Source organism: Neodiprion fabricii, chromosome 3 (assembly GCF_021155785.1).
Source record: "Neodiprion fabricii isolate iyNeoFabr1 chromosome 3, iyNeoFabr1.1, whole genome shotgun sequence".
Lineage (NCBI taxonomy): Eukaryota > Metazoa > Arthropoda > Insecta > Hymenoptera > Diprionidae > Neodiprion > Neodiprion fabricii.
Window position 1 is genome coordinate 481692 of NC_060241.1, and position 23812 is coordinate 505503.

Consider the following 23812-nt stretch of genomic DNA (forward strand, 5'->3'; position numbering starts at 1 on the left):
CACTCTTTTATTGCTAATAATTATACCTCAATGAAATACCAACCAGTTTTCACACAGATATATTTCCAGACAATGAAAGGAAAAAAAAAAAACATGTTTACACATGTTTACGTGATACATGCTGCGTGAAATTTTATTTATCAATACCGGGAAATGTATAAATAATGATTATTCTGTATATCAAAGCGATTGTTATTGGTACATAGAAATACTTGGAAATAATTGGGGAATTGAATAAAATATAAATTCTCCAGGAAATGATAGTACCTGAGCGATTTAAGTGCCAGATACTGATTTCCTGCTACGAATCTATCAAAATTAGATAAAGACGAACCAGCATTGGTTAGATTAGATAGAAACGTTGATTCAAAGTGACGGTGTTACAAAATAATTATTGCAAGCTCGAAGTTAGGTTTGGACATCGCGATTACTTGACATAAGTAGTACCTTGGCGATAGTAAGATTATAACACGAATTCCATCCTCGTTGCACTTACAATACTACCTTGCATAGTAGGCTTGAAAAAAGTATTCGCAGATACCCAGATGCAGTAATCCTAGTAAATTACCTTTTAGTAGTTGGATTGCGATTTCTTCTCATTCTCAGTTTGTTCGGCAAGCAGATACAGAAGAAGTATAAAATCTCAACCAGCGAAATGAAACTGCAGCCCAAGAAGAGACTGAACACTCCCCCCAGGGAAGCTGAAAAAGCATATTGCAGGGCAGGAATTTGAAGAGTTTAGAGAACGTGCGTAGGCGTGAGACCTTTCGCCTTATCGTAAGTTACTCACAAAGTAGATTGATCCAAGATTGAACTACGTCCCTGCGCTGGAGCGTCATCACTTGCGAGGCGAGCGTTATGTGCAACGCAGTTGCGTTCGGGATTCGGTTTACGTCCTTGCTGTTTGAATTGTAGATGGAGAAAAAAAAATTGATATATCCCCATGAGGCGTGTACTAGGTATGTGATTATTTTTCCGCGCGGCGAATTCAAATGAGCAACCATGCTAATCCACTCACTAGAATGGAGAAGGAGCGAACTCCGGGGCGTTGAGCGGTATCGTCGTCGTCTCTACGCTGTAGCTCGTCTCCTCGCATTCCGGTATGCACCGACACTCGGGGTCGCTGGGTTTCAGAGAGCTGGAGCCGATCATATTCTTCGACAGGCATATCATGTGGGAAAAATTGCAAAACTTGAAGTCCCGCTCGTTAGTGAGAGAGTAGAAGGTCTGACACCGACATATGTTCCTGATTATGCGCTCGCGGCACGACACGTAACAGTTGCTTTTGCGATAAGGGGGCGAAGACTCGTCCACAATTACGCATCTTCTAACATCCTGCCCGATACTTAGCACTTCGCTGCTACTCGTTAGTCGATTTCCGTTCACGCTGGCGATCGTCTCGTGGCCCGACGGCGCGACGAATTCCAAAGCCGCGGGACCCGGGTAATTTAGGGGCTCGTGGATCAGGACCTTTATTCCGTCGCCGTAGAACGCCGACGAGAGTCGATCCTCCTGCAGCGGGTTCATCAGGAATGAGAGAAGAAATCGCGCCCCGTAAGTCACTGAGTGATGTTCCTGATCCTTCGACTCTTCGGCTGCGAACCTGCGCTCGGTTGGTTCGCGTCATTTGCATTAAAAATTACAATATATGTACATGTAATATAGACTTGAAAAACAGAAATATCTCTCCGAACATCAAACTTTGTGTAGAAAACCAAATCAGGATTGAAAATAATTTAAATAAATAAATATTAATCCGGGCCCTATTTATAACAATCTTACACTACGTCGATATACTTGGGAATAATTACTTGATATATTACGTCAACGGAAATACCGTGCTTCGTTGTAACTAATAACAGCTATTCGCAAAACGAAACCAACTCTCCGTCCGTGCAAGCACTTATTTAGCCACGCGTCGTGCTACACTTCACCGTTTCTTGTTTGTTCTTGTTACGATATACTAAAATAATACGCAATCAGAGTTGCGGTTTCCTTTCAAGTTCGCTCCATGAGTTTCTCTTTGAACTTTGCCCTGCTACGTAGAAAGAAAATAAAGACCTTGCTGACCGATTGCTGCAGTCGTTGTTCACAATTCACAGAATATAGCCTGCATTGAATCTACGATAAAGAAAATTCAGGGCATCAATGTGATTTCAGAGCGGTATGTAGTTTTTTATTTCTATAATCCTAATTTAAATTCTCACACTTCCGCTTTACTCCAACGATTTTTAATTTTATAGTCAATTCTTCGGAGTGTAACTTTAATTCGAAACTCTGATGCGTTTTCGGACACGTTCAGCTTGTCGGCGAAATAATGCTTGTACATTCTACCACGTATTCAACACGCGTCAGATTAATAACCGAGTAACGCGTTGCCGGCCTTTCCGCGTAATTCAATCCGTCAAGTCTTTCTTAGGTTTCGTTCGCCACTCTCCAGTTGCACCGGCCACACACTTACACGTGTATTCTCTTTCTCTGTCTCTGTTCGTCTCTCTCCTAAAGTTGATTGTCAACGGCTCCTAGTTAGTAAAACTATTGCATCATTACATCCGAGTGTAATAGTTTTTGAGTAATAATAATCACACTACGTATACTCTCCTCTCTTATTTTGCATAATGTTTAGCATCATTCTGCTCAGTCAACCTTTCCTCTCCTAACGCGTGTTCGTTTTTTTACTTTTTTTCAAATTTACGTCATTCAAAGGGGACACAATATGTCCTACACTCTGTTTTATATTTTACGTGTCTACCTATTTCTCGTCCCCCCACTTCTGACCGTAGTAATTACATACACGTTCAATGTAATCTTTCGATATCCAGGGTCAATTCTGAGCTCCATTAGCGGGCAGTCCGCTGTCTCAAAGATATGGTTAATCGATTAGTATAAGTTGAGGTTTGACGTGCCGCGATAAGAACTTGTCATTCCTATCAATTCGCACCTGAGTAAAGTTTACCTTCTCCTTGCGGATGAGGCGTGGTGGTAGTTAAACGAGCAGCATAGCCCATAAGGGGTCAGCGAAGGGGACATTAAGCTTTTGCAGGGCACCTCGCGATTCGCCCTTTTGCACACGATTAGGTATTCGCTACAGTTCGGGCCAACTTTCTCGAGGAATTCGTGAATCTGCAGAGCGTTCGAGTTTAGGAGCTCTTGCATGACTTCAAGCTCCCTGGGAAACGTATTCGATGGCTCGATCGCCTTCCTCACTTGTCTCACGGCGTTTATCAATTCCTCCCGCGGAACATCTTTCGGCTTCAATCTGAAATATTATAGCATCAGGAATTTATTGTAAAACGAGAGACTTGCGGAGGATATCAGGGAACTGTTATAGTATATGATAGAAAAGGGACTAGTGGGGGAGCGACTCACGTTTCATGCGAGTTAAGATAACTTTCCAACTTCTGTCTCGTCGCCATTGTGCCGTGGCACAAGGTTACGGCGGGCAATTGAAGGTCCCATGCAGGATGTTGAGTGCTCACAACGGTCGTCCTCATGCTAGCCGCGTGATGTCTTTCGTAGAAGCGGCTGGACAACAGCCCGGCGCATACTATGGATATGCTCACGATTGTTAGCCAAATAAACCTGTTGCAATAGCAAGCAAGTTGGGTCAGAAAGGGTAGAAGGATTCGTTCGGGTCAACGAGAGGTCTGCTCTATAACACGTATAATTTGTACTCATATTCAGTCTATTTTGATCGTCTTCAGAACCCCAAGCATTATCATGTGCACGAGTCTTGACATTAATCACTTTTTTATCTTTCAGCTAGTTGTGATTTAACGTATGCCAGAACCTGCAGCCTTACGCTGTACGTATACAGGGTGAGGAAAAAGTATGGAAACCCCTAGAAATCTTGCGGTGTTCGGTGAAAAGAAGATTCAATGGTGACCCTTGATTTAACTTTGAACATCATCATCAAGGTAATTTTGCGTTCGTCTCTGATTTTTCAAATGGGAACCCCCAAAGAGCGCAAAATTTTACGTTTAAATGTGTGTCCAGAGTCAACGTGACATCTACGGGTCAAATAAAGGCCGAAAGTATGGTTGGTAACAATGACTCGGATAGTTTTGAGGATCCGCATCTCACGGAAGATGGTTCGCACAAAAGTTGTCAGGTTTTGTCGAGACGATCTGATTAGCTTTTAAAGTTGATCTTGAAGTCAAACTTCGAGGTTCACTATTTTTGAATGAAAGGGGTTTCCGTACTTTTTCCTCACCCTGTATGTACGTTACGTAAGTTCGTTGTTCGTTTAAAACGGTGACATTGAAACCGTTTTTCTATTACCTTCCCAAGAACAACAGGCTGCCGAATCGTTCGTGTATATATAACACCTTTGGCCTGTAACGTATATATTTTCTTCCCTTTTATGAAAGGTTTTCCGCGATAAGTTTTCTTCGTCAAAGAATAGAATACTTTCAAGCGATGATATCGCTTCAAGCTTTCGGCGAAAGATATATACACGCATGAGTCACGCGAATATTTACTTGAGCGAAATATTGACTAAAACTGATTTCTCTTCCCACCTACCGCGACCGTTGTTCTCGGTCCCTGGAACCGGTGACTAATCGCAAGATATCGCTTATTGTTAAACACGCGCGTCTATGACGCAGTTATGATTTACGGTGAAGTTTTACAAGTTCCTGCTGTACCAAAACTCGACGATTAATTTATTCCAAGGTTATAACTTTTGCAACTCGCGCAGATGTGCAACACGAAGCGCTGTTCCATTTCTTCCCTTGATATGTACCAGTCGTACAGCAGCCGCCTACATCATGTACAGAACCCACTCTTGGGAAGAAGCAGCAAGCTTGCGTCTAATCTGTCTGCCACATGGAGTCTCGACCCCCAGCGGCACATCTGTCGTTGCAAACCCATACAAGGGTCAAGTGTTGGGTATTCAACTACGTATAAAGATTGGCGGAGGTGAATTGCAGTCTGCTTCTATACATATCTATACGTATATGTATAGGTATAACATCGGCCGCTGCATCCGCTACTGCCTCTAATTATAGCCTTTAAGTCCGAAGGAAAAATAACTCAAGATTTGAGTGACAATATCATTTTTTTGAGTTCAATTCGTTTAAATTGATTCGTGTAAATTCAACTTGACTTTTGTTTTATTTCGAATTAATTTTTGCAATTCAGGTAAACTTCTACAATTCAACTTGATTCATTTCAATTCATGAATTTCAGGTTTTTTCACCGTAATTCTCGATAATTTATTTTAATAACAGGTGAATTTCAAATTCACTTTTTTTTAAATTCCACTTCATTTTTTTCCCCCTGTGAACAGATAATTCTGACACGAATTCAAATCAATTCAAATCAACTTGACCAAATCTTCTACAATTTAGTTGATTCTCATTAATTCAGAAACCTATTAACGTATCAATTCAGTGAGTTATTTTTGTTATATTTACGTTACTCCTCCCCTACCAATTATTGTACCGATAGTTCTGGAATATTATAGTTAATATGTATAGTTGCCTATGAAATGAATGTACACATCTGATCCTGAATAGAACCTGCCTTCGTTGCTTCCTTGTCGTCATCATGGGCGCATACGCATATTTATATTAGAGTATAAGTATTGCCAGTAGCAGTTATACACTAGATATCTGTCGCACATGCGACCTCAATTTTAACGACCTTCAATCGGCCATCGTATACATATATAAAATAACTATAATAACTGCCATACATACACATAATAATCGCGACAAATGATAATACGTCTGCAGAAACTGCAAATACCGTTTGAACCAAGATTTCTGTATCTCGGTCGGGTTCTGCTGATTAAAATTTGTAATTTTAAATTTGACCAAGTCTCGCCGTTCCGAGATGTCAACAGTCATTCCGTCTAAAATTTGATCAAGCTCTACTTTCGTTGCCGTGCTCATACGCGTAACGAATCAAAGCAAAACTCACATGCACAAAGTAATGCTAGATTTATTTACTGTTTTATGGATACTGTGCTATCGCGTGTGTATAACTTATACAAAGATTACGCAACTGGCTGAACGATCAACGTGGTATTGAGAAATGATATAAGAAAAACTACCGGACGTTGGTCAGATCCGTGGTATAAAATATTTAACGATCATTTGGCTTCACCTTGGGAATATCTGTACTGAGTTGCATAACATAAAAAAGTGAGAACATGTGTTAGATCTACAAGGCTAAATTTGAAAAAAAGTAATAAAAATGAGCAAAAGTTGTATTGTAAAATTATACGAACCCGTCTGTCTTTAATTTTCTTTGCGTGGTGTATTTTAGACCGTGGATACTTGTCTCTGCTGCGAATTCATTGTATACGTCAACGAGTATTTGCCAGTAGCCGATACGCTTCGGTCGAGCTGGTAGATCTTGGGGAACTCTTGATATTTTAATTCTATTCATCGTATACCAGAATATTGGTGAAAATTTTCTTTTCAATGCGCTACGAATCCCACGTTTTTCCACAATGCGATTCTTCCGTAGGGACACCGCCTCGACGCCTACGGTCAATCAATAGCCTCATTATCATGTGGCAAACACGTCGCGACATGCGTATATCGACATATGCGTGGCTATGATTCGCAAATTTTCCATTTCGTGTGCTATCGACTCTACTGTGAGTACGTTTTTCAGCCTGAGCTCACACTCTCAAGTTTCAAATACAAAAAGTCATGCGCAATATGCGTACGCCTCGGGATCAACTCTTGATTCGTAACTCCAGCAATTCAGGGGCTATTATGTTATATGACATGAGATGAATGCGTGAGAATGAAAAGTAGTACATGAGCATGCTCAAGTTGAACGTTTCTACTCCTTCGATCTCAAATGCATTTGTGGTAATTCCGATACCGCTGACAGTGGTGTGTAATTTGAAGACTATGAGTCAAAGCCAGAGTTTTCACACTGCGTTACGACGAAAATTTTTAAAATATCAAGATAACGTCCATTTTTCTGCTTTTGTTCCATTGGTCTGTTTAGTGGGTTTTCTGCAATCCTGGGTGACCAAGAAAAAGTCACATGGATCAAAGCTGAGACTAAAAATTTTTTCCACGGAGCAGAAGTAAGGCATTTTTGGCGCAAGACGGAAGATTGCCTTCGTAATTTCTCTCCTGTTGATCCCGCGCTCTTTTCGCTGCGTTTTCTGAGTTCCTGGTGGTCCGATTAGTCAGGAAAAAGTCTTACAAATCGAATCTGAGACCAATATTTTCGGCTCCAAAAATAAAGAAAAAAGTAAGGCTAACCCCTTTGCATTTTTGGCGAAAATTTTCGCGATTTTGAAGAGTGCTGCAATAAATTCTTTCTGGCACTTTTCCGACGTAATTTTGCGAGAGAAATCGATTGGGCGCAGTCCCAATACGCTGCGATCAACGCATCAAAAGTTAGAGCCGAAAAACGAGAACCTGTGTTTTCGACATTTTTCAGCAGGTGCTTTTTCCTTCGTCATTTCTCTCCTGTTGATCGCACGCTCTTTTCGCTGCGTTTTTTGAGTTCCTTGGGGTCCAATTGATTGGAAAAGAGTCATACGAATGAATTCTGAGACGAAAAATTTTTTGGTCAAAAATAAAGGAAGGTTAACCCCTTTGTATTTTTGGCGAAAATTTTCGCGATTTTCAAAAGTGCTGGAATAAATTAATTGTGGCACTATTCCGACGTAATTTTGCGAGAGAAATCGATTGGGCGCAGTCCCAATACGCTGCGATCAACGCATCAAAAGTCAGAGCGAAAAAAACGAGAACCTGTGTTTTCGACATTTTTCAGCAGGTGCTTTTTGCTTCGTCATTTCTCTCCTGTTGATCGCGCGCTCTTTTCGCTGCGTTTTCTGAGTTCCTTGGGGTCCAATTGATCGGAAAAGAGTCATACGAATGAATTCTGGGACGAAAAATTTTTTGGTAAAAAAAAAAGGAAGGTTAACCCCTTTGTATTTTTGGCGATAATTTTCGCGATTTTCAAAAGTGCTGGAATAAATTAATTGTGGCCCTATTCCGACGTAATTTTGCGAGAGAAATCTATTGGGCGCAGTCCCAATACGCTGCGATCAACGCATCAAAAGTGAGAGCCGAAAAACGAGACCCTGTGTTTTCGACATTTTTCAGCAGGTGCTTTTTCCTTCGTCATTTCTCTCCTGTTGATCCCACGCTCTTTTCGCTGCGTTTTCTGAGTTCCTTGGGGTCGAATTGGTCGGAAAAGAGTCATACGAATGAATTCTGAGACGAAAAATTTTTTGGTCAAAAAAAAAGGAAGGTTAACCCCTTTGTATTTTTGGCCATAATTTTCGCGATTTTCAATAGTGCTGGAATAAATTAATTGTGGCCCTATTCCGACGTAATTTTGCGAGAGAAATCGATTGGGCGCAGTCCCAATACGCTGCGATCAACGCATCAGAAGTTAGAGCCGAAAAACGAGAACCTGTGTTTTCGACATTTTTCAGCAGGTGCTTTTTCCTTCGTCATTTCTCTCCTGTTGATCCCACGCTCTTTTCGCTGCGTTTTCTGAGTTCCTTGGGGTCCAATTGGTCGGAAAAGAGTCATACGAATGAATTCTGAGACGAAAAATTTTTTGGTCAAAAAAAAAAGGAAGGTTAACCCCTTTGTCTTTTTGGCGAAAATTTTCGTGATTTTCAAAAGTGCTGCAATAAATTAATTGTGGCACTATTCTGACGTAATTTTGCGAGAGAAATCGATTGGGTGCAGTCCCAATACGCTGCGATCAACGCATCAAAAGTTGGAGCCGAAAAACGAGAACCTGTGTTTTCGACATTTTTCAGCAGGTGCTTTTTCCTTCGTCATTTCTCTCCTGTTGATCCCACGCTCTTTTCGCTGCGTTTTCTGAGTTCCTTGGGGTCCAATTGGTCGGAAAAGAGTCATACGAATGAATTCTGAGACGAAAAATTTTTTGGTCAAAAATAAAGGAAGGTTAACCCCTTTGTCTTTTTGGCGAAAATTTTCGTGATTTTCAAAAGTGCTGCAATAAATTAATTGTGGCACTATTCTGACGTAATTTTGCGAGAGAAATCGATTGGGCGCAGTCCCAATACGCTGCGATCAACGCATCAAAAGTTAGAGCCGAAAAACGAGACCCTGTGTTTTCGACATTTTTCAGCAGGTGCTTTTTCCTTCGTCATTTCTCTCCTGTTGATCCCACGCTCTTTTCGCTGCGTTTTCTGAGTTCCTTGGGGTCGAATTGGTCGGAAAAGAGTCATACGAATCAATTCTGAGACGAAAAATTTTTTGGTCAAAAAAAAAGGAAGGTTAACCCCTTTGTATTTTTGGCCATAATTTTCGCGATTTTCAAAAGTGCTGGAATAAATTAATTGTGGCCCTATTCCGACGTAATTTTGCGAGAGAAATCGATTGGGCGCAGTCCCAATACGCTGCGATCAACGCATCAGAAGTTAGAGCCGAAAAACGAGAACCTGTGTTTTCGACATTTTTCAGCAGGTGCTTTTTCCTTCGTCATTTCTCTCCTGTTGATCCCACGCTCTTTTCGCTGCGTTTTCTGAGTTCCTTGGGGTCCAATTGGTCGGAAAAGAGTCATACGAATGAATTCTGAGACGAAAAATTTTTTGGTCAAAAAAAAAGGAAGGTTAACCCCTTTGTCTTTTTGGCGAAAATTTTCGTGATTTTCAAAAGTGCTGCAATAAATTAATTGTGGCACTATTCTGACGTAATTTTGCGAGAGAAATCGATTGGGTGCAGTCCCAATACGCTGCGATCAACGCATCAAAAGTTGGAGCCGAAAAACGAGAACCTGTGTTTTCGACATTTTTCAGCAGGTGCTTTTTCCTTCGTCATTTCTCTCCTGTTGATCCCACGCTCTTTTCGCTGCGTTTTCTGAGTTCCTTGGGGTCCAATTGGTCGGAAAAGAGTCATACGAATGAATTCTGAGACGAAAAATTTTTTGGTCAAAAAAAAAGGAAGGTTAACCCCTTTGTCTTTTTGGCGAAAATTTTCGTGATTTTCAAAAGTGCTGCAATAAATTAATTGTGGCACTATTCTGACGTAATTTTGCGAGAGAAATCGATTGGGCGCAGTCCCAATACGCTGCGATCAACGCATCAAAAGTTAGAGCCGAAAAACGAGAACCTGTGTTTTCGACATTTTTCAGCAGGTGCTTTTTGCTTCGTCATTTCTCTCCTGTTGATCGCGCGCTCTTTTCGCTGCGTTTTCTGAGTTCCTTGGGGTCCAATTGGTCGGAAAAGAGTCATACGAATCAATTCTGAGACGAAAAATTTTTTGGTCAAAGAAAAAAGGATGGTTAACCCCTTTGTCTTTTTGGCGAAAATTTTCGTGATTTTCAAAAGTGCTGCAATAAATTAATTGTGGCACTGTTCTGACGTGATTTTGCGAGAGAAATCGATTGGGCGCAGTCCCAATACGCTGCGATCAACGCATCAAAAGTTAGAGCCGAAAAACGAGAACCTGTGTTTTCGACATTTTTCAGCAGGTGCTTTTTCCTTCGTCATTTCTCTCCTGTTGATCGCACGCTCTTTTCGCTGCGTTTTCTGAGTTCCTTGGGGTCCAATTGATTGGAAAAGAGTCATACGAATGAATTCTGAGACGAAAAATTTTTTGGTCAAAAAAAAAGGAAGGTTAACCCCTTTGTATTTTTGGCGATAATTTTCGCGATTTTCAAAAGTGCTGGAATAAATTAATTGTGGCCCTATTCCGACGTAATTTTGCGAGAGGAATCGATTGGGCGCAGTCCCAATACGCTGCGATCAACGCATCAAAAGTTAGAGCCGAAAAACGAGAACCTGTGTTTTCGACATTTTTCAGCAGGTGCTTTTTGCTTCGTCATTTCTCTCCTGTTGATCGCGCGCTCTTTTCGCTGCGTTTTCTGAGTTCCTTGGGGTCCAATTGGTCGGAAAAGAGTCATACGAATCAATTCTGAGACGAAAAATTTTTTGGTCAAAAAAAAAGAAAGGTTAACCCCTTTGTCTTTTTGGCGAAAATTTTCGTGATTTTCAAAAGTGCTGCAATAAATTAATTGTGGCACTATTCTGACGTAATTTTGCGAGAGGAATCGATTGGGCGCAGTCCCAATACGCTGCGATCAACGCATCAAAAGTTAGAGCCGAAAAACGAGAACCTGTGTTTTCGACATTTTTCAGCAGGTGCTTTTTGCTTCGTCATTTCTCTCCTGTTGATCGCGCGCTCTTTTCGCTGCGTTTTCTGAGTTCCTTGGGGTCCAATTGGTCGGAAAAGAGTCATACGAATCAATTCTGAGACGAAAAATTTTTTGGTCAAAAAAAAAGGAAGGTTAACCCCTTTGTATTTTTGGCGAAAATTTTCGCGATTTTCAAAAGTGCTGGAATAAATTATTTGTGGCACTATTTCGACGTAATTTTGCGAGAGAAATCGATTGGGCGCAGTCTCAATACGCTGCGATCAACGCATCAGAAGTTAGAGCCGAAAAACGAGAACCTGTGTTTTCGACATTTTTCAGCAGGTGCTTTTTCCTTCGTCATTTCTCTCCTGTTGATCGCACGCTCTTTTCGCTGCGTTTTCTGAGTTCCTTGGGGTCCAATTGATTGGAAAAGAGTCATACGAATGAATTCTGAGACGAAAAATTTTTTGGTAAAAAAAAAAGGAAGGTTAACCCCTTTGTATTTTTGGCGATAATTTTCGCGATTTTCAAAAGTGCTGGAATAAATTAATTGTGGCCCTATTCCGACGTAATTTTGCGAGAGAAATCGATTGGGCGCAGTCCCAATACGCTGCGATCAACGCATCAAAAGTTAGAGCCGAAAAACGAGAACCTGTGTTTTCGACATTTTTCAGCAGGTGCTTTTTCCTTCGTCATTTCTCTCCTGTTGATCCCACGCTCTTTTCGCTGCGTTTTCTGAGTTCCTTGGGGTCCAATTGGTCGGAAAAGAGTCATACGAATGAATTCTGAGACGAAAAATTTTTTGGTCAAAAAAAAAGGAAGGTTAACCCCTTTGTCTTTTTGGCGAAAATTTTCGTGATTTTCAAAAGTGCTGCAATAAATTAATTGTGGCACTATTCTGACGTAATTTTGCGAGAGAAATCGATTGGGCGCAGTCCCAATACGCTGCGATCAACGCATCAAAAGTTAGAGCCGAAAAACGAGAACCTGTGTTTTCGACATTTTTCAGCAGGTGCTTTTTCCTTCGTCATTTCTCTCCTGTTGATCGCACGCTCTTTTCGCTGCGTTTTTTGAGTTCCTTGGGGTCCAATTGATTGGAAAAGAGTCATACGAATGAATTCTGAGACGAAAAATTTTTTGGTCAAAAATAAAGGAAGGTTAACCCCTTTGTATTTTTGGCGAAAATTTTCGCGATTTTCAAAAGTGCTGCAATAAATTAATTGTGGCACTATTCTGACGTAATTTTGCGAGAGAAATCGATTGGGCGCAGTCCCAATACGCTGCGATCAACGCATCAAAAGTTAGAGCCGAAAAACGAGAACCTGTGTTTTCGACATTTTTCAGCAGGTGCTTTTTGCTTCGTCATTTCTCTCCTGTTGATCGCGCGCTCTTTTCGCTGCGTTTTCTGAGTTCCTTGGGGTCCAATTGGTCGGAAAAGAGTCATACGAATCAATTCTGAGACGAAAAATTTTTTGGTCAAAGAAAAAAGGATGGTTAACCCCTTTGTCTTTTTGGCGAAAATTTTCGTGATTTTCAAAAGTGCTGCAATAAATTAATTGTGGCACTGTTCTGACGTGATTTTGCGAGAGAAATCGATTGGGCGCAGTCCCAATACGCTGCGATCAACGCATCAAAAGTTAGAGCCGAAAAACGAGAACCTGTGTTTTCGACATTTTTCAGCAGGTGCTTTTTCCTTCGTCATTTCTCTCCTGTTGATCGCACGCTCTTTTCGCTGCGTTTTCTGAGTTCCTTGGGGTCCAATTGATTGGAAAAGAGTCATACGAATGAATTCTGAGACGAAAAATTTTTTGGTCAAAAAAAAAGGAAGGTTAACCCCTTTGTATTTTTGGCGATAATTTTCGCGATTTTCAAAAGTGCTGGAATAAATTAATTGTGGCCCTATTACGACGTAATTTTGCGAGAGGAATCGATTGGGCGCAGTCCCAATACGCTGCGATCAACGCATCAAAAGTTAGAGCCGAAAAACGAGAACCTGTGTTTTCGACATTTTTCAGCAGGTGCTTTTTGCTTCGTCATTTCTCTCCTGTTGATCGCGCGCTCTTTTCGCTGCGTTTTCTGAGTTCCTTGGGGTCCAATTGGTCGGAAAAGAGTCATACGAATCAATTCTGAGACGAAAAATTTTTTGGTCAAAAAAAAAGGAAGGTTAACCCCTTTGTCTTTTTGGCGAAAATTTTCGTGATTTTCAAAAGTGCTGCAATAAATTAATTGTGGCACTATTCTGACGTAATTTTGCGAGAGAAATCGATTGGGCGCAGTCCCAATACGCTGCGATCAACGCATCAAAAGTTAGAGCCGAAAAACGAGACCCTGTGTTTTCGACATTTTTCAGCAGGTGCTTTTTCCTTCGTCATTTCTCTCCTGTTGATCCCACGCTCTTTTCGCTGCGTTTTCTGAGTTCCTTGGGGTCGAATTGGTCGGAAAAGAGTCATACGAATCAATTCTGAGACGAAAAATTTTTTGGTCAAAAAAAAAGGAAGGTTAACCCCTTTGTATTTTTGGCCATAATTTTCGCGATTTTCAATAGTGCTGGAATAAATTAATTGTGGCCCTATTCCGACGTAATTTTGCGAGAGAAATCGATTGGGCGCAGTCCCAATACGCTGCGATCAACGCATCAGAAGTTAGAGCCGAAAAACGAGAACCTGTGTTTTCGACATTTTTCAGCAGGTGCTTTTTCCTTCGTCATTTCTCTCCTGTTGATCCCACGCTCTTTTCGCTGCGTTTTCTGAGTTCCTTGGGGTCCAATTGGTCGGAAAAGAGTCATACGAATGAATTCTGAGACGAAAAATTTTTTGGTCAAAAAAAAAAGGAAGGTTAACCCCTTTGTCTTTTTGGCGAAAATTTTCGTGATTTTCAAAAGTGCTGCAATAAATTAATTGTGGCACTATTCTGACGTAATTTTGCGAGAGAAATCGATTGGGTGCAGTCCCAATACGCTGCGATCAACGCATCAAAAGTTGGAGCCGAAAAACGAGAACCTGTGTTTTCGACATTTTTCAGCAGGTGCTTTTTCCTTCGTCATTTCTCTCCTGTTGATCCCACGCTCTTTTCGCTGCGTTTTCTGAGTTCCTTGGGGTCCAATTGGTCGGAAAAGAGTCATACGAATGAATTCTGAGACGAAAAATTTTTTGGTCAAAAAAAAAGGAAGGTTAACCCCTTTGTCTTTTTGGCGAAAATTTTCGTGATTTTCAAAAGTGCTGCAATAAATTAATTGTGGCACTATTCCGACGTAATTTTGCGAGAGAAATCGATTGGGCGCAGTCCCAATACGCTGCGATCAACGCATCAGAAGTTAGAGCCGAAAAACGAGAACCTGTGTTTTCGACATTTTTCAGCAGGTGCTTTTTCCTTCGTCATTTCTCTCCTGTTGATCCCACGCTCTTTTCGCTGCGTTTTCTGAGTTCCTTGGGGTCCAATTGGTCGGAAAAGAGTCATACGAATGAATTCTGAGACGAAAAATTTTTTGGTCAAAAAAAAAAGGAAGGTTAACCCCTTTGTCTTTTTGGCGAAAATTTTCGTGATTTTCAAAAGTGCTGCAATAAATTAATTGTGGCACTATTCTGACGTAATTTTGCGAGAGAAATCGATTGGGTGCAGTCCCAATACGCTGCGATCAACGCATCAAAAGTTGGAGCCGAAAAACGAGAACCTGTGTTTTCGACATTTTTCAGCAGGTGCTTTTTCCTTCGTCATTTCTCTCCTGTTGATCCCACGCTCTTTTCGCTGCGTTTTCTGAGTTCCTTGGGGTCCAATTGGTCGGAAAAGAGTCATACGAATGAATTCTGAGACGAAAAATTTTTTGGTCAAAAAAAAAGGAAGGTTAACCCCTTTGTCTTTTTGGCGAAAATTTTCGTGATTTTCAAAAGTGCTGCAATAAATTAATTGTGGCACTATTCTGACGTAATTTTGCGAGAGAAATCGATTGGGCGCAGTCCCAATACGCTGCGATCAACGCATCAAAAGTTAGAGCCGAAAAACGAGAACCTGTGTTTTCGACATTTTTCAGCAGGTGCTTTTTGCTTCGTCATTTCTCTCCTGTTGATCGCGCGCTCTTTTCGCTGCGTTTTCTGAGTTCCTTGGGGTCCAATTGGTCGGAAAAGAGTCATACGAATCAATTCTGAGACGAAAAATTTTTTGGTCAAAGAAAAAAGGATGGTTAACCCCTTTGTCTTTTTGGCGAAAATTTTCGTGATTTTCAAAAGTGCTGCAATAAATTAATTGTGGCACTGTTCTGACGTGATTTTGCGAGAGAAATCGATTGGGCGCAGTCCCAATACGCTGCGATCAACGCATCAAAAGTTAGAGCCGAAAAACGAGAACCTGTGTTTTCGACATTTTTCAGCAGGTGCTTTTTCCTTCGTCATTTCTCTCGTGTTGATCGCACGCTCTTTTCGCTGCGTTTTCTGAGTTCCTTGGGGTCCAATTGATTGGAAAAGAGTCATACGAATGAATTCTGAGACGAAAAATTTTTTGGTCAAAAAAAAAGGAAGGTTAACCCCTTTGTATTTTTGGCGATAATTTTCGCGATTTTCAAAAGTGCTGGAATAAATTAATTGTGGCCCTATTACGACGTAATTTTGCGAGAGGAATCGATTGGGCGCAGTCCCAATACGCTGCGATCAACGCATCAAAAGTTAGAGCCGAAAAACGAGAACCTGTGTTTTCGACATTTTTCAGCAGGTGCTTTTTGCTTCGTCATTTCTCTCCTGTTGATCGCGCGCTCTTTTCGCTGCGTTTTCTGAGTTCCTTGGGGTCCAATTGGTCGGAAAAGAGTCATACGAATCAATTCTGAGACGAAAAATTTTTTGGTCAAAAAAAAAGGAAGGTTAACCCCTTTGTCTTTTTGGCGAAAATTTTCGTGATTTTCAAAAGTGCTGCAATAAATTAATTGTGGCACTATTCTGACGTAATTTTGCGAGAGAAATCGATTGGGCGCAGTCCCAATACGCTGCGATCAACGCATCAAAAGTTAGAGCCGAAAAACGAGACCCTGTGTTTTCGACATTTTTCAGCAGGTGCTTTTTCCTTCGTCATTTCTCTCCTGTTGATCCCACGCTCTTTTCGCTGCGTTTTCTGAGTTCCTTGGGGTCGAATTGGTCGGAAAAGAGTCATACGAATCAATTCTGAGACGAAAAATTTTTTGGTCAAAAAAAAAGGAAGGTTAACCCCTTTGTATTTTTGGCCATAATTTTCGCGATTTTCAAAAGTGCTGGAATAAATTAATTGTGGCCCTATTCCGACGTAATTTTGCGAGAGAAATCGATTGGGCGCAGTCCCAATACGCTGCGATCAACGCATCAGAAGTTAGAGCCGAAAAACGAGAACCTGTGTTTTCGACATTTTTCAGCAGGTGCTTTTTCCTTCGTCATTTCTCTCCTGTTGATCCCACGCTCTTTTCGCTGCGTTTTCTGAGTTCCTTGGGGTCCAATTGGTCGGAAAAGAGTCATACGAATGAATTCTGAGACGAAAAATTTTTTGGTCAAAAAAAAAAGGAAGGTTAACCCCTTTGTCTTTTTGGCGAAAATTTTCGTGATTTTCAAAAGTGCTGCAATAAATTAATTGTGGCACTATTCTGACGTAATTTTGCGAGAGAAATCGATTGGGTGCAGTCCCAATACGCTGCGATCAACGCATCAAAAGTCGGAGCCGAAAAACGAGAACCTGTGTTTTCGACATTTTTCAGCAGGTGCTTTTTCCTTCGTCATTTCTCTCCTGTTGATCCCACGCTCTTTTCGCTGCGTTTTCTGAGTTCCTTGGGGTCCAATTGGTCGGAAAAGAGTCATACGAATGAATTCTGAGACGAAAAATTTTTTGGTCAAAAAAAAAGGAAGGTTAACCCCTTTGTCTTTTTGGCGAAAATTTTCGTGATTTTCAAAAGTGCTGCAATAAATTAATTGTGGCACTATTCTGACGTAATTTTGCGAGAGAAATCGATTGGGCGCAGTCCCAATACGCTGCGATCAACGCATCAAAAGTTAGAGCCGAAAAACGAGAACCTGTGTTTTCGACATTTTTCAGCAGGTGCTTTTTGCTTCGTCATTTCTCTCCTGTTGATCGCGCGCTCTTTTCGCTGCGTTTTCTGAGTTCCTTGGGGTCCAATTGGTCGGAAAAGAGTCATACGAATCAATTCTGAGACGAAAAATTTTTTGGTCAAAAAAAAAGGAAGGTTAACCCCTTTGTCTTTTTGGCGAAAATTTTCGTGATTTTCAAAAGTGCTGCAATAAATTAATTGTGGCACTATTCTGACGTAATTTTGCGAGAGGAATCGATTGGGCGTAGTCCCAATACGCTGCGATCAACGCATCAAAAGTTAGAGCCGAAAAACGAGAACCTGTGTTTTCGACATTTTTCAGCAGGTGCTTTTTGCTTCGTCATTTCTCTCCTGTTGATCGCGCGCTCTTTTCGCTGCGTTTTCTGAGTTCCTTGGGGTCCAATTGGTCGGAAAAGAGTCATACGAATCAATTCTGAGACGAAAAATTTTTTGGTCAAAAAAAAAGGAAGGTTAACCCCTTTGTATTTTTGGCGAAAATTTTCGCGATTTTCAAAAGTGCTGGAATAAATTATTTGTGGCACTATTTCGACGTAATTTTGCGAGAGAAATCGATTGGGCGCAGTCTCAATACGCTGCGATCAACGCATCAGAAGTTAGAGCCGAAAAACGAGAACCTGTGTTTTCGACATTTTTCAGCAGGTGCTTTTTCCTTCGTCATTTCTCTCCTGTTGATCGCACGCTCTTTTCGCTGCGTTTTCTGAGTTCCTTGGGGTCCAATTGATTGGAAAAGAGTCATACGAATGAATTCTGAGACGAAAAATTTTTTGGTAAAAAAAAAAGGAAGGTTAACCCCTTTGTATTTTTGGCGATAATTTTCGCGATTTTCAAAAGTGCTGGAATAAATTAATTGTGGCCCTATTCCGACGTAATTTTGCGAGAGAAATCGATTGGGCGCAGTCCCAATACGCTGCGATCAACGCATCAAAAGTTAGAGCCGAAAAACGAGAACCTGTGTTTTCGACGTTTTTCAGCAGGTGCTTTTTCCTTCGTCATTTCTCTCCTGTTGATCCCACGCTCTTTTCGCTGCGTTTTCTGAGTTCCTTGGGGTCCAATTGGTCGGAAAAGAGTCATACGAATGAATTCTGAGACGAAAAATTTTTTGGTCAAAAAAAAAGGAAGGTTAACCCCTTTGTCTTTTTGGCGAAAATTTTCGTGATTTTCAAAAGTGCTGCAATAAATTAATTGTGGCACTATTCTGACGTAATTTTGCGAGAGAAATCGATTGGGCGCAGTCCCAATACGCTGCGATCAACGCATCAAAAGTTAGAGCCGAAAAACGAGAACCTGTGTTTTCGACATTTTTCAGCAGGTGCTTTTTCCTTCGTCATTTCTCTCCTGTTGATCGCACGCTCTTTTCGCTGCGTTTTTTGAGTTCCTTGGGGTCCAATTGATTGGAAAAGAGTCATACGAATGAATTCTGAGACGAAAAATTTTTTGGTCAAAAATAAAGGAAGGTTAACCCCTTTGTATTTTTGGCGAAAATTTTCGCGATTTTCAAAAGTGCTGCAATAAATTAATTGTGGCACTATTCTGACGTAATTTTGCGAGAGAAATCGATTGGGCGCAGTCCCAATACGCTGCGATCAACGCATCAAAAGTTAGAGCCGAAAAACGAGAACCTGTGTTTTCGACATTTTTCAGCAGGTGCTTTTTCCTTCGTCATTTCTCTCCTGTTGATCCCACGCTCTTTTCGCTGCGTTTTCTGAGTTCCTTGGGGTCCAATTGGTCGGAAAAGAGTCATACGAATGTATTCTGAGACGAAAAATTTTTTGGTCAAAAAAAAAGGAAGGTTAACCCCTTTGTCTTTTTGGCGAAAATTTTCGTGATTTTCAAAAGTGCTGCAATAAATTAATTGTGGCACTATTCTGACGTAATTTTGCGAGAGAAATCGATTGGGCGCAGTCCCAATACGCTGCGATCAACGCATCAAAAGTTAGAGCCGAAAAACGAGAACCTGTGTTTTCGACATTTTTCAGCAGGTGCTTTTTCCTTCGTCATTTCTCTCCTGTTGATCGCACGCTCTTTTCGCTGCGTTTTTTGAGTTCCTTGGGGTCCAATTGATTGGAAAAGAGTCATACGAATGAATTCTGAGACGAAAAATTTTTTGGTCAAAAATAAAGGAAGGTTAACCCCTTTGTATTTTTGGCGAAAATTTTCGCGATTTTCAAAAGTGCTGGAATAAATTAATTGTGGCACTATTCCGACGTAATTTTGCGAGAGAAATCGATTGGGCGCAGTCCCAATACGCTGCGATCAACGCATCAAAAGTCAGAGCGAAAAAAACGAGAACCTGTGTTTTCGACATTTTTCAGCAGGTGCTTTTTGCTTCGTCATTTCTCTCCTGTTGATCGCGCGCTCTTTTCGCTGCGTTTTCTGAGTTCCTTGGGGTCCAATTGATCGGAAAAGAGTCATACGAATGAATTCTGAGACGAAAAATTTTTTGGTCAAAAAAAAAGGAAGGTTAACCCCTTTGTATTTTTGGCCATAATTTTCGCGATTCTCAAAAGTGCTGGAATAAATTAATTGTGGCCCTATTCCGACGTAATTTTGCGAGAGAAATCGATTGGGCGCAGTCCCAATACGCTGCGATCAACGCATCAGAAGTTAGAGCCGAAAAACGAGAACCTGTGTTTTCGACATTTTTCAGCAGGTGCTTTTTCCTTCGTCATTTCTCTCCTGTTGATCCCACGCTCTTTTCGCTGCGTTTTCTGAGTTCCTTGGGGTCCAATTGGTCGGAAAAGAGTCATACGAATGAATTCTGAGACGAAAAATTTTTTGGTCAAAAAAAAAGGAAGGTTAACCCCTTTGTCTTTTTGGCGAAAATTTTCGTGATTTTCAAAAGTGCTGCAATAAATTAATTGTGGCACTATTCTGACGTAATTTTGCGAGAGGAATCGATTGGGCGCAGTCCCAATACGCTGCGATCAACGCATCAAAAGTTAGAGCCGAAAAACGAGAACCTGTGTTTTCGACATTTTTCAGCAGGTGCTTTTTGCTTCGTCATTTCTCTCCTGTTGATCGCGCGCTGTTTTCGCTGCGTTTTCTGAGTTCCTTGGGGTCCAATTGGTCGGAAAAGAGTCATACGAATCAATTCTGAGACGAAAAATTTTTTGGTCAAAAAAAAAGGAAGGTTAACCCCTTTGTCTTTTTGGCGAAAATTTTCGTGATTTTCAAAAGTGCTGCAATAAATTAATTGTGGCACTATTCTGACGTAATTTTGCGAGAGGAATCGATTGGGCGCAGTCCCAATACGCTGCGATCAACGCATCAAAAGTTAGAGCCGAAAAACGAGAACCTGTGTTTTCGACATTTTTCAGCAGGTGCTTTTTGCTTCGTCATTTCTCTCCTGTTGATCGCGCGCTCTTTTCGCTGCGTTTTCTGAGTTCCTTGGGGTCCAATTGGTCGGAAAAGAGTCATACGAATCAATTCTGAGACGAAAAATTTTTTGGTCAAAAAAAAAGGAAGGTTAACCCCTTTGTATTTTTGGCGAAAATTTTCGCGATTTTCAAAAGTGCTGGAATAAATTATTTGTGGCACTATTTCGACGTAATTTTGCGAGAGAAATCGATTGGGCGCAGTCTCAATACGCTGCGATCAACGCATCAGAAGTTAGAGCCGAAAAACGAGAACCTGTGTTTTCGACATTTTTCAGCAGGTGCTTTTTCCTTCGTCATTTCTCTCCTGTTGATCGCACGCTCTTTTCGCTGCGTTTTCTGAGTTCCTTGGGGTCCAATTGATTGGAAAAGAGTCATACGAATGAATTCTGAGACGAAAAATTTTTTGGTAAAAAAAAAAGGAAGGTTAACCCCTTTGTATTTTTGGCGATAATTTTCGCGATTTTCAAAAGTGCTGGAATAAATTAATTGTGGCCCTATTCCGACGTAATTTTGCGAGAGAAATCGATTGGGCGCAGTCCCAATACGCTGCGATCAACGCATCAAAAGTTAGAGCCGAAAAACGAGAACCTGTGTTTTCGACATTTTTCAGCAGGTGCTTTTTCCTTCGTCATTTCTCTCCTGTTGATCCCACGCTCTTTTCGCTGCGTTTTCTGAGTTCCTTGGGGTCCAATTGGTCGGAAAAGAGTCATACGAATGAATTCTGAGACGAAAAATTTTTTGGTCAAAAAAAAAGGAAGGTTAACCCCTTTGTCTTTTTGGCGAAAATTTTCGTGATTTTCAAAAGTGCTGCAATAAATTAATTGTGGCACTATTCTGACGTAATTTTGCGAGAGAAATCGATTGGGCGCAGTCCCAATACGCTGCGATCAACGCATCAAAAGTTAGAGCCGAAAAACGAGAACCTGTGTTTTCGACATTTTTCAGCAGGTGCTTTTTCCTTCGTCATTTCTCTCCTGTTGATCCCACGCTCTTTTCGCTGCGTTTTCTGAGTTCCTTGGGGTCCAATTGGTCGGAAAAGAGTCATACGAATCAATTCTGAGACGAAAAATTTTTTGGTCAAAAAAAAAGGAAGGTTAACCCCTTTGTATTTTTGGCGAAAATTTTCGCGATTTTCAAAAGTGCTGGAATAAATTATTTGTGGCACTATTTCGACGTAATTTTGCGAGAGAAATCGATTGGGCGCAGTCTCAATACGCTGCGATCAACGCATCAGAAGTTAGAGCCGAAAAACGAGAACCTGTGTTTTCGACATTTTTCAGCAGGTGCTTTTTCCTTCGTCATTTCTCTCCTGTTGATCGCACGCTCTTTTCGCTGCGTTTTCTGAGTTCCTTGGGGTCCAATTGATTGGAAAAGAGTCATACGAATGAATTCTGAGACGAAAAATTTTTTGGTAAAAAAAAAAGGAAGGTTAACCCCTTTGTATTTTTGGCGATAATTTTCGCGATTTTCAAAAGTGCTGGAATAAATTAATTGTGGCCCTATTCCGACGTAATTTTGCGAGAGAAATCGATTGGGCGCAGTCCCAATACGCTGCGATCAACGCATCAAAAGTTAGAGCCGAAAAACGAGAACCTGTGTTTTCGACATTTTTCAGCAGGTGCTTTTTGCTTCGTCATTTCTCTCCTGTTGATCGCGCGCTGTTTTCGCTGCGTTTTCTGAGTTCCTTGGGGTCCAATTGGTCGGAAAAGAGTCATACGAATCAATTCTGAGACGAAAAATTTTTTGGTCAAAAAAAAAGGAAGGTTAACCCCTTTGTCTTTTTGGCGAAAATTTTCGTGATTTTCAAAAGTGCTGCAATAAATTAATTGTGGCACTATTCTGACGTAATTTTGCGAGAGGAATCGATTGGGCGCAGTCCCAATACGCTGCGATCAACGCATCAAAAGTTAGAGCCGAAAAACGAGAACCTGTGTTTTCGACATTTTTCAGCAGGTGCTTTTTGCTTCGTCATTTCTCTCCTGTTGATCGCGCGCTCTTTTCGCTGCGTTTTCTGAGTTCCTTGGGGTCCAATTGGTCGGAAAAGAGTCATACGAATCAATTCTGAGACGAAAAATTTTTTGGTCAAAAAAAAAGGAAGGTTAACCCCTTTGTATTTTTGGCGAAAATTTTCGCGATTTTCAAAAGTGCTGGAATAAATTATTTGTGGCACTATTTCGACGTAATTTTGCGAGAGAAATCGATTGGGCGCAGTCTCAATACGCTGCGATCAACGCATCAGAAGTTAGAGCCGAAAAACGAGAACCTGTGTTTTCGACATTTTTCAGCAGGTGCTTTTTCCTTCGTCATTTCTCTCCTGTTGATCGCACGCTCTTTTCGCTGCGTTTTCTGAGTTCCTTGGGGTCCAATTGATTGGAAAAGAGTCATACGAATGAATTCTGAGACGAAAAATTTTTTGGTAAAAAAAAAAGGAAGGTTAACCCCTTTGTATTTTTGGCGATAATTTTCGCGATTTTCAAAAGTGCTGGAATAAATTAATTGTGGCCCTATTCCGACGTAATTTTGCGAGAGAAATCGATTGGGCGCAGTCCCAATACGCTGCGATCAACGCATCAAAAGTTAGAGCCGAAAAACGAGAACCTGTGTTTTCGACATTTTTCAGCAGGTGCTTTTTCCTTCGTCATTTCTCTCCTGTTGATCCCACGCTCTTTTCGCTGCGTTTTCTGAGTTCCTTGGGGTCCAATTGGTCGGAAAAGAGTCATACGAATGAATTCTGAGACGAAAAATTTTTTGGTCAAAAAAAAAGGAAGGTTAACCCCTTTGTCTTTTTGGCGAAAATTTTCGTGATTTTCAAAAGTGCTGCAATAAATTAATTGTGGCACTATTCTGACGTAATTTTGCGAGAGAAATCGATTGGGCGCAGTCCCAATACGCTGCGATCAACGCATCAAAAGTTAGAGCCGAAAAACGAGAACCTGTGTTTTCGACATTTTTCAGCAGGTGCTTTTTCCTTCGTCATTTCTCTCCTGTTGATCCCACGCTCTTTTCGCTGCGTTTTCTGAGTTCCTTGGGGTCCAATTGGTCGGAAAAGAGTCATACGAATCAATTCTGAGACGAAAAATTTTTTGGTCAAAAAAAAAGGAAGGTTAACCCCTTTGTATTTTTGGCGAAAATTTTCGCGATTTTCAAAAGTGCTGGAATAAATTATTTGTGGCACTATTTCGACGTAATTTTGCGAGAGAAATCGATTGGGCGCAGTCTCAATACGCTGCGATCAACGCATCAGAAGTTAGAGCCGAAAAAC

General features: G+C 41.1%; 2 protein-coding genes across 7 annotated transcripts in view; one reads left to right on the forward strand and one right to left on the reverse strand.

Moving 5' to 3' along the window:
* Positions 1-3: 3 nt before the first annotated feature.
* LOC124177905 (sodium channel protein Nach-like) lies at positions 4-6485 on the reverse strand. Of its 3 annotated transcripts, none has more exons than XM_046560844.1 (6): positions 6236-6485; positions 3370-3582; positions 2957-3259; positions 1019-1603; positions 791-900; positions 4-701 (listed from the first exon to the last, which is right to left on the reverse strand). In XM_046560844.1, exons 1-6 carry the CDS (start codon positions 6394-6396, stop codon positions 565-567), a joined length of 1509 nt encoding a protein of 502 aa, XP_046416800.1. In that variant the 5' UTR covers positions 6397-6485; the 3' UTR covers positions 4-564. The 3 variants fall into 3 exon arrangements, 2 of the variants coding, with proteins under 2 accessions (XP_046416800.1, XP_046416801.1); XM_046560845.1 differs by lacking the exon at positions 6236-6485 and adding an exon at positions 4683-4849; XR_006869688.1 differs by having other exon boundaries at positions 685-701; positions 791-896.
* LOC124177902 (exostosin-1) overlaps positions 1432-23812 on the forward strand; it is a 36973-nt gene continuing 14592 nt past the window's right edge. The window contains exon 1 of one of the 4 annotated variants that reach the window (XM_046560833.1): positions 1432-1554. The gene's annotated coding sequence lies outside the window, so the exon portion shown is untranslated. Of the gene's footprint in view, positions 2165-23812 lie in introns of all 4 variants that reach the window. The other 3 variants (XM_046560837.1, XM_046560836.1, XM_046560832.1) reach the window with 3 other exon arrangements.

What these genes read in the sequence shown, in the direction of transcription:
- LOC124177905 (XM_046560844.1), bottom strand. Translation starts at nt 6,396, where the DNA reads ATGAATAGAATTAAAATATCAAGAGTTCCCCAAGATCTACCAGCTCGA. An exon ending in AGAAAATTAAAGACAGACGG is followed by an intron (nt 3,583 to 6,235) that starts GTTCGTATAATT and finishes CTATTGCAACAG; the next exon opens with GTTTATTTGGCTAACAATCG. An exon ending in TATCTTAACTCGCATGAAAC is followed by an intron (nt 3,260 to 3,369) that starts GTGAGTCGCTCC and finishes ATAATATTTCAG; the next exon opens with ATTGAAGCCGAAAGATGTTC.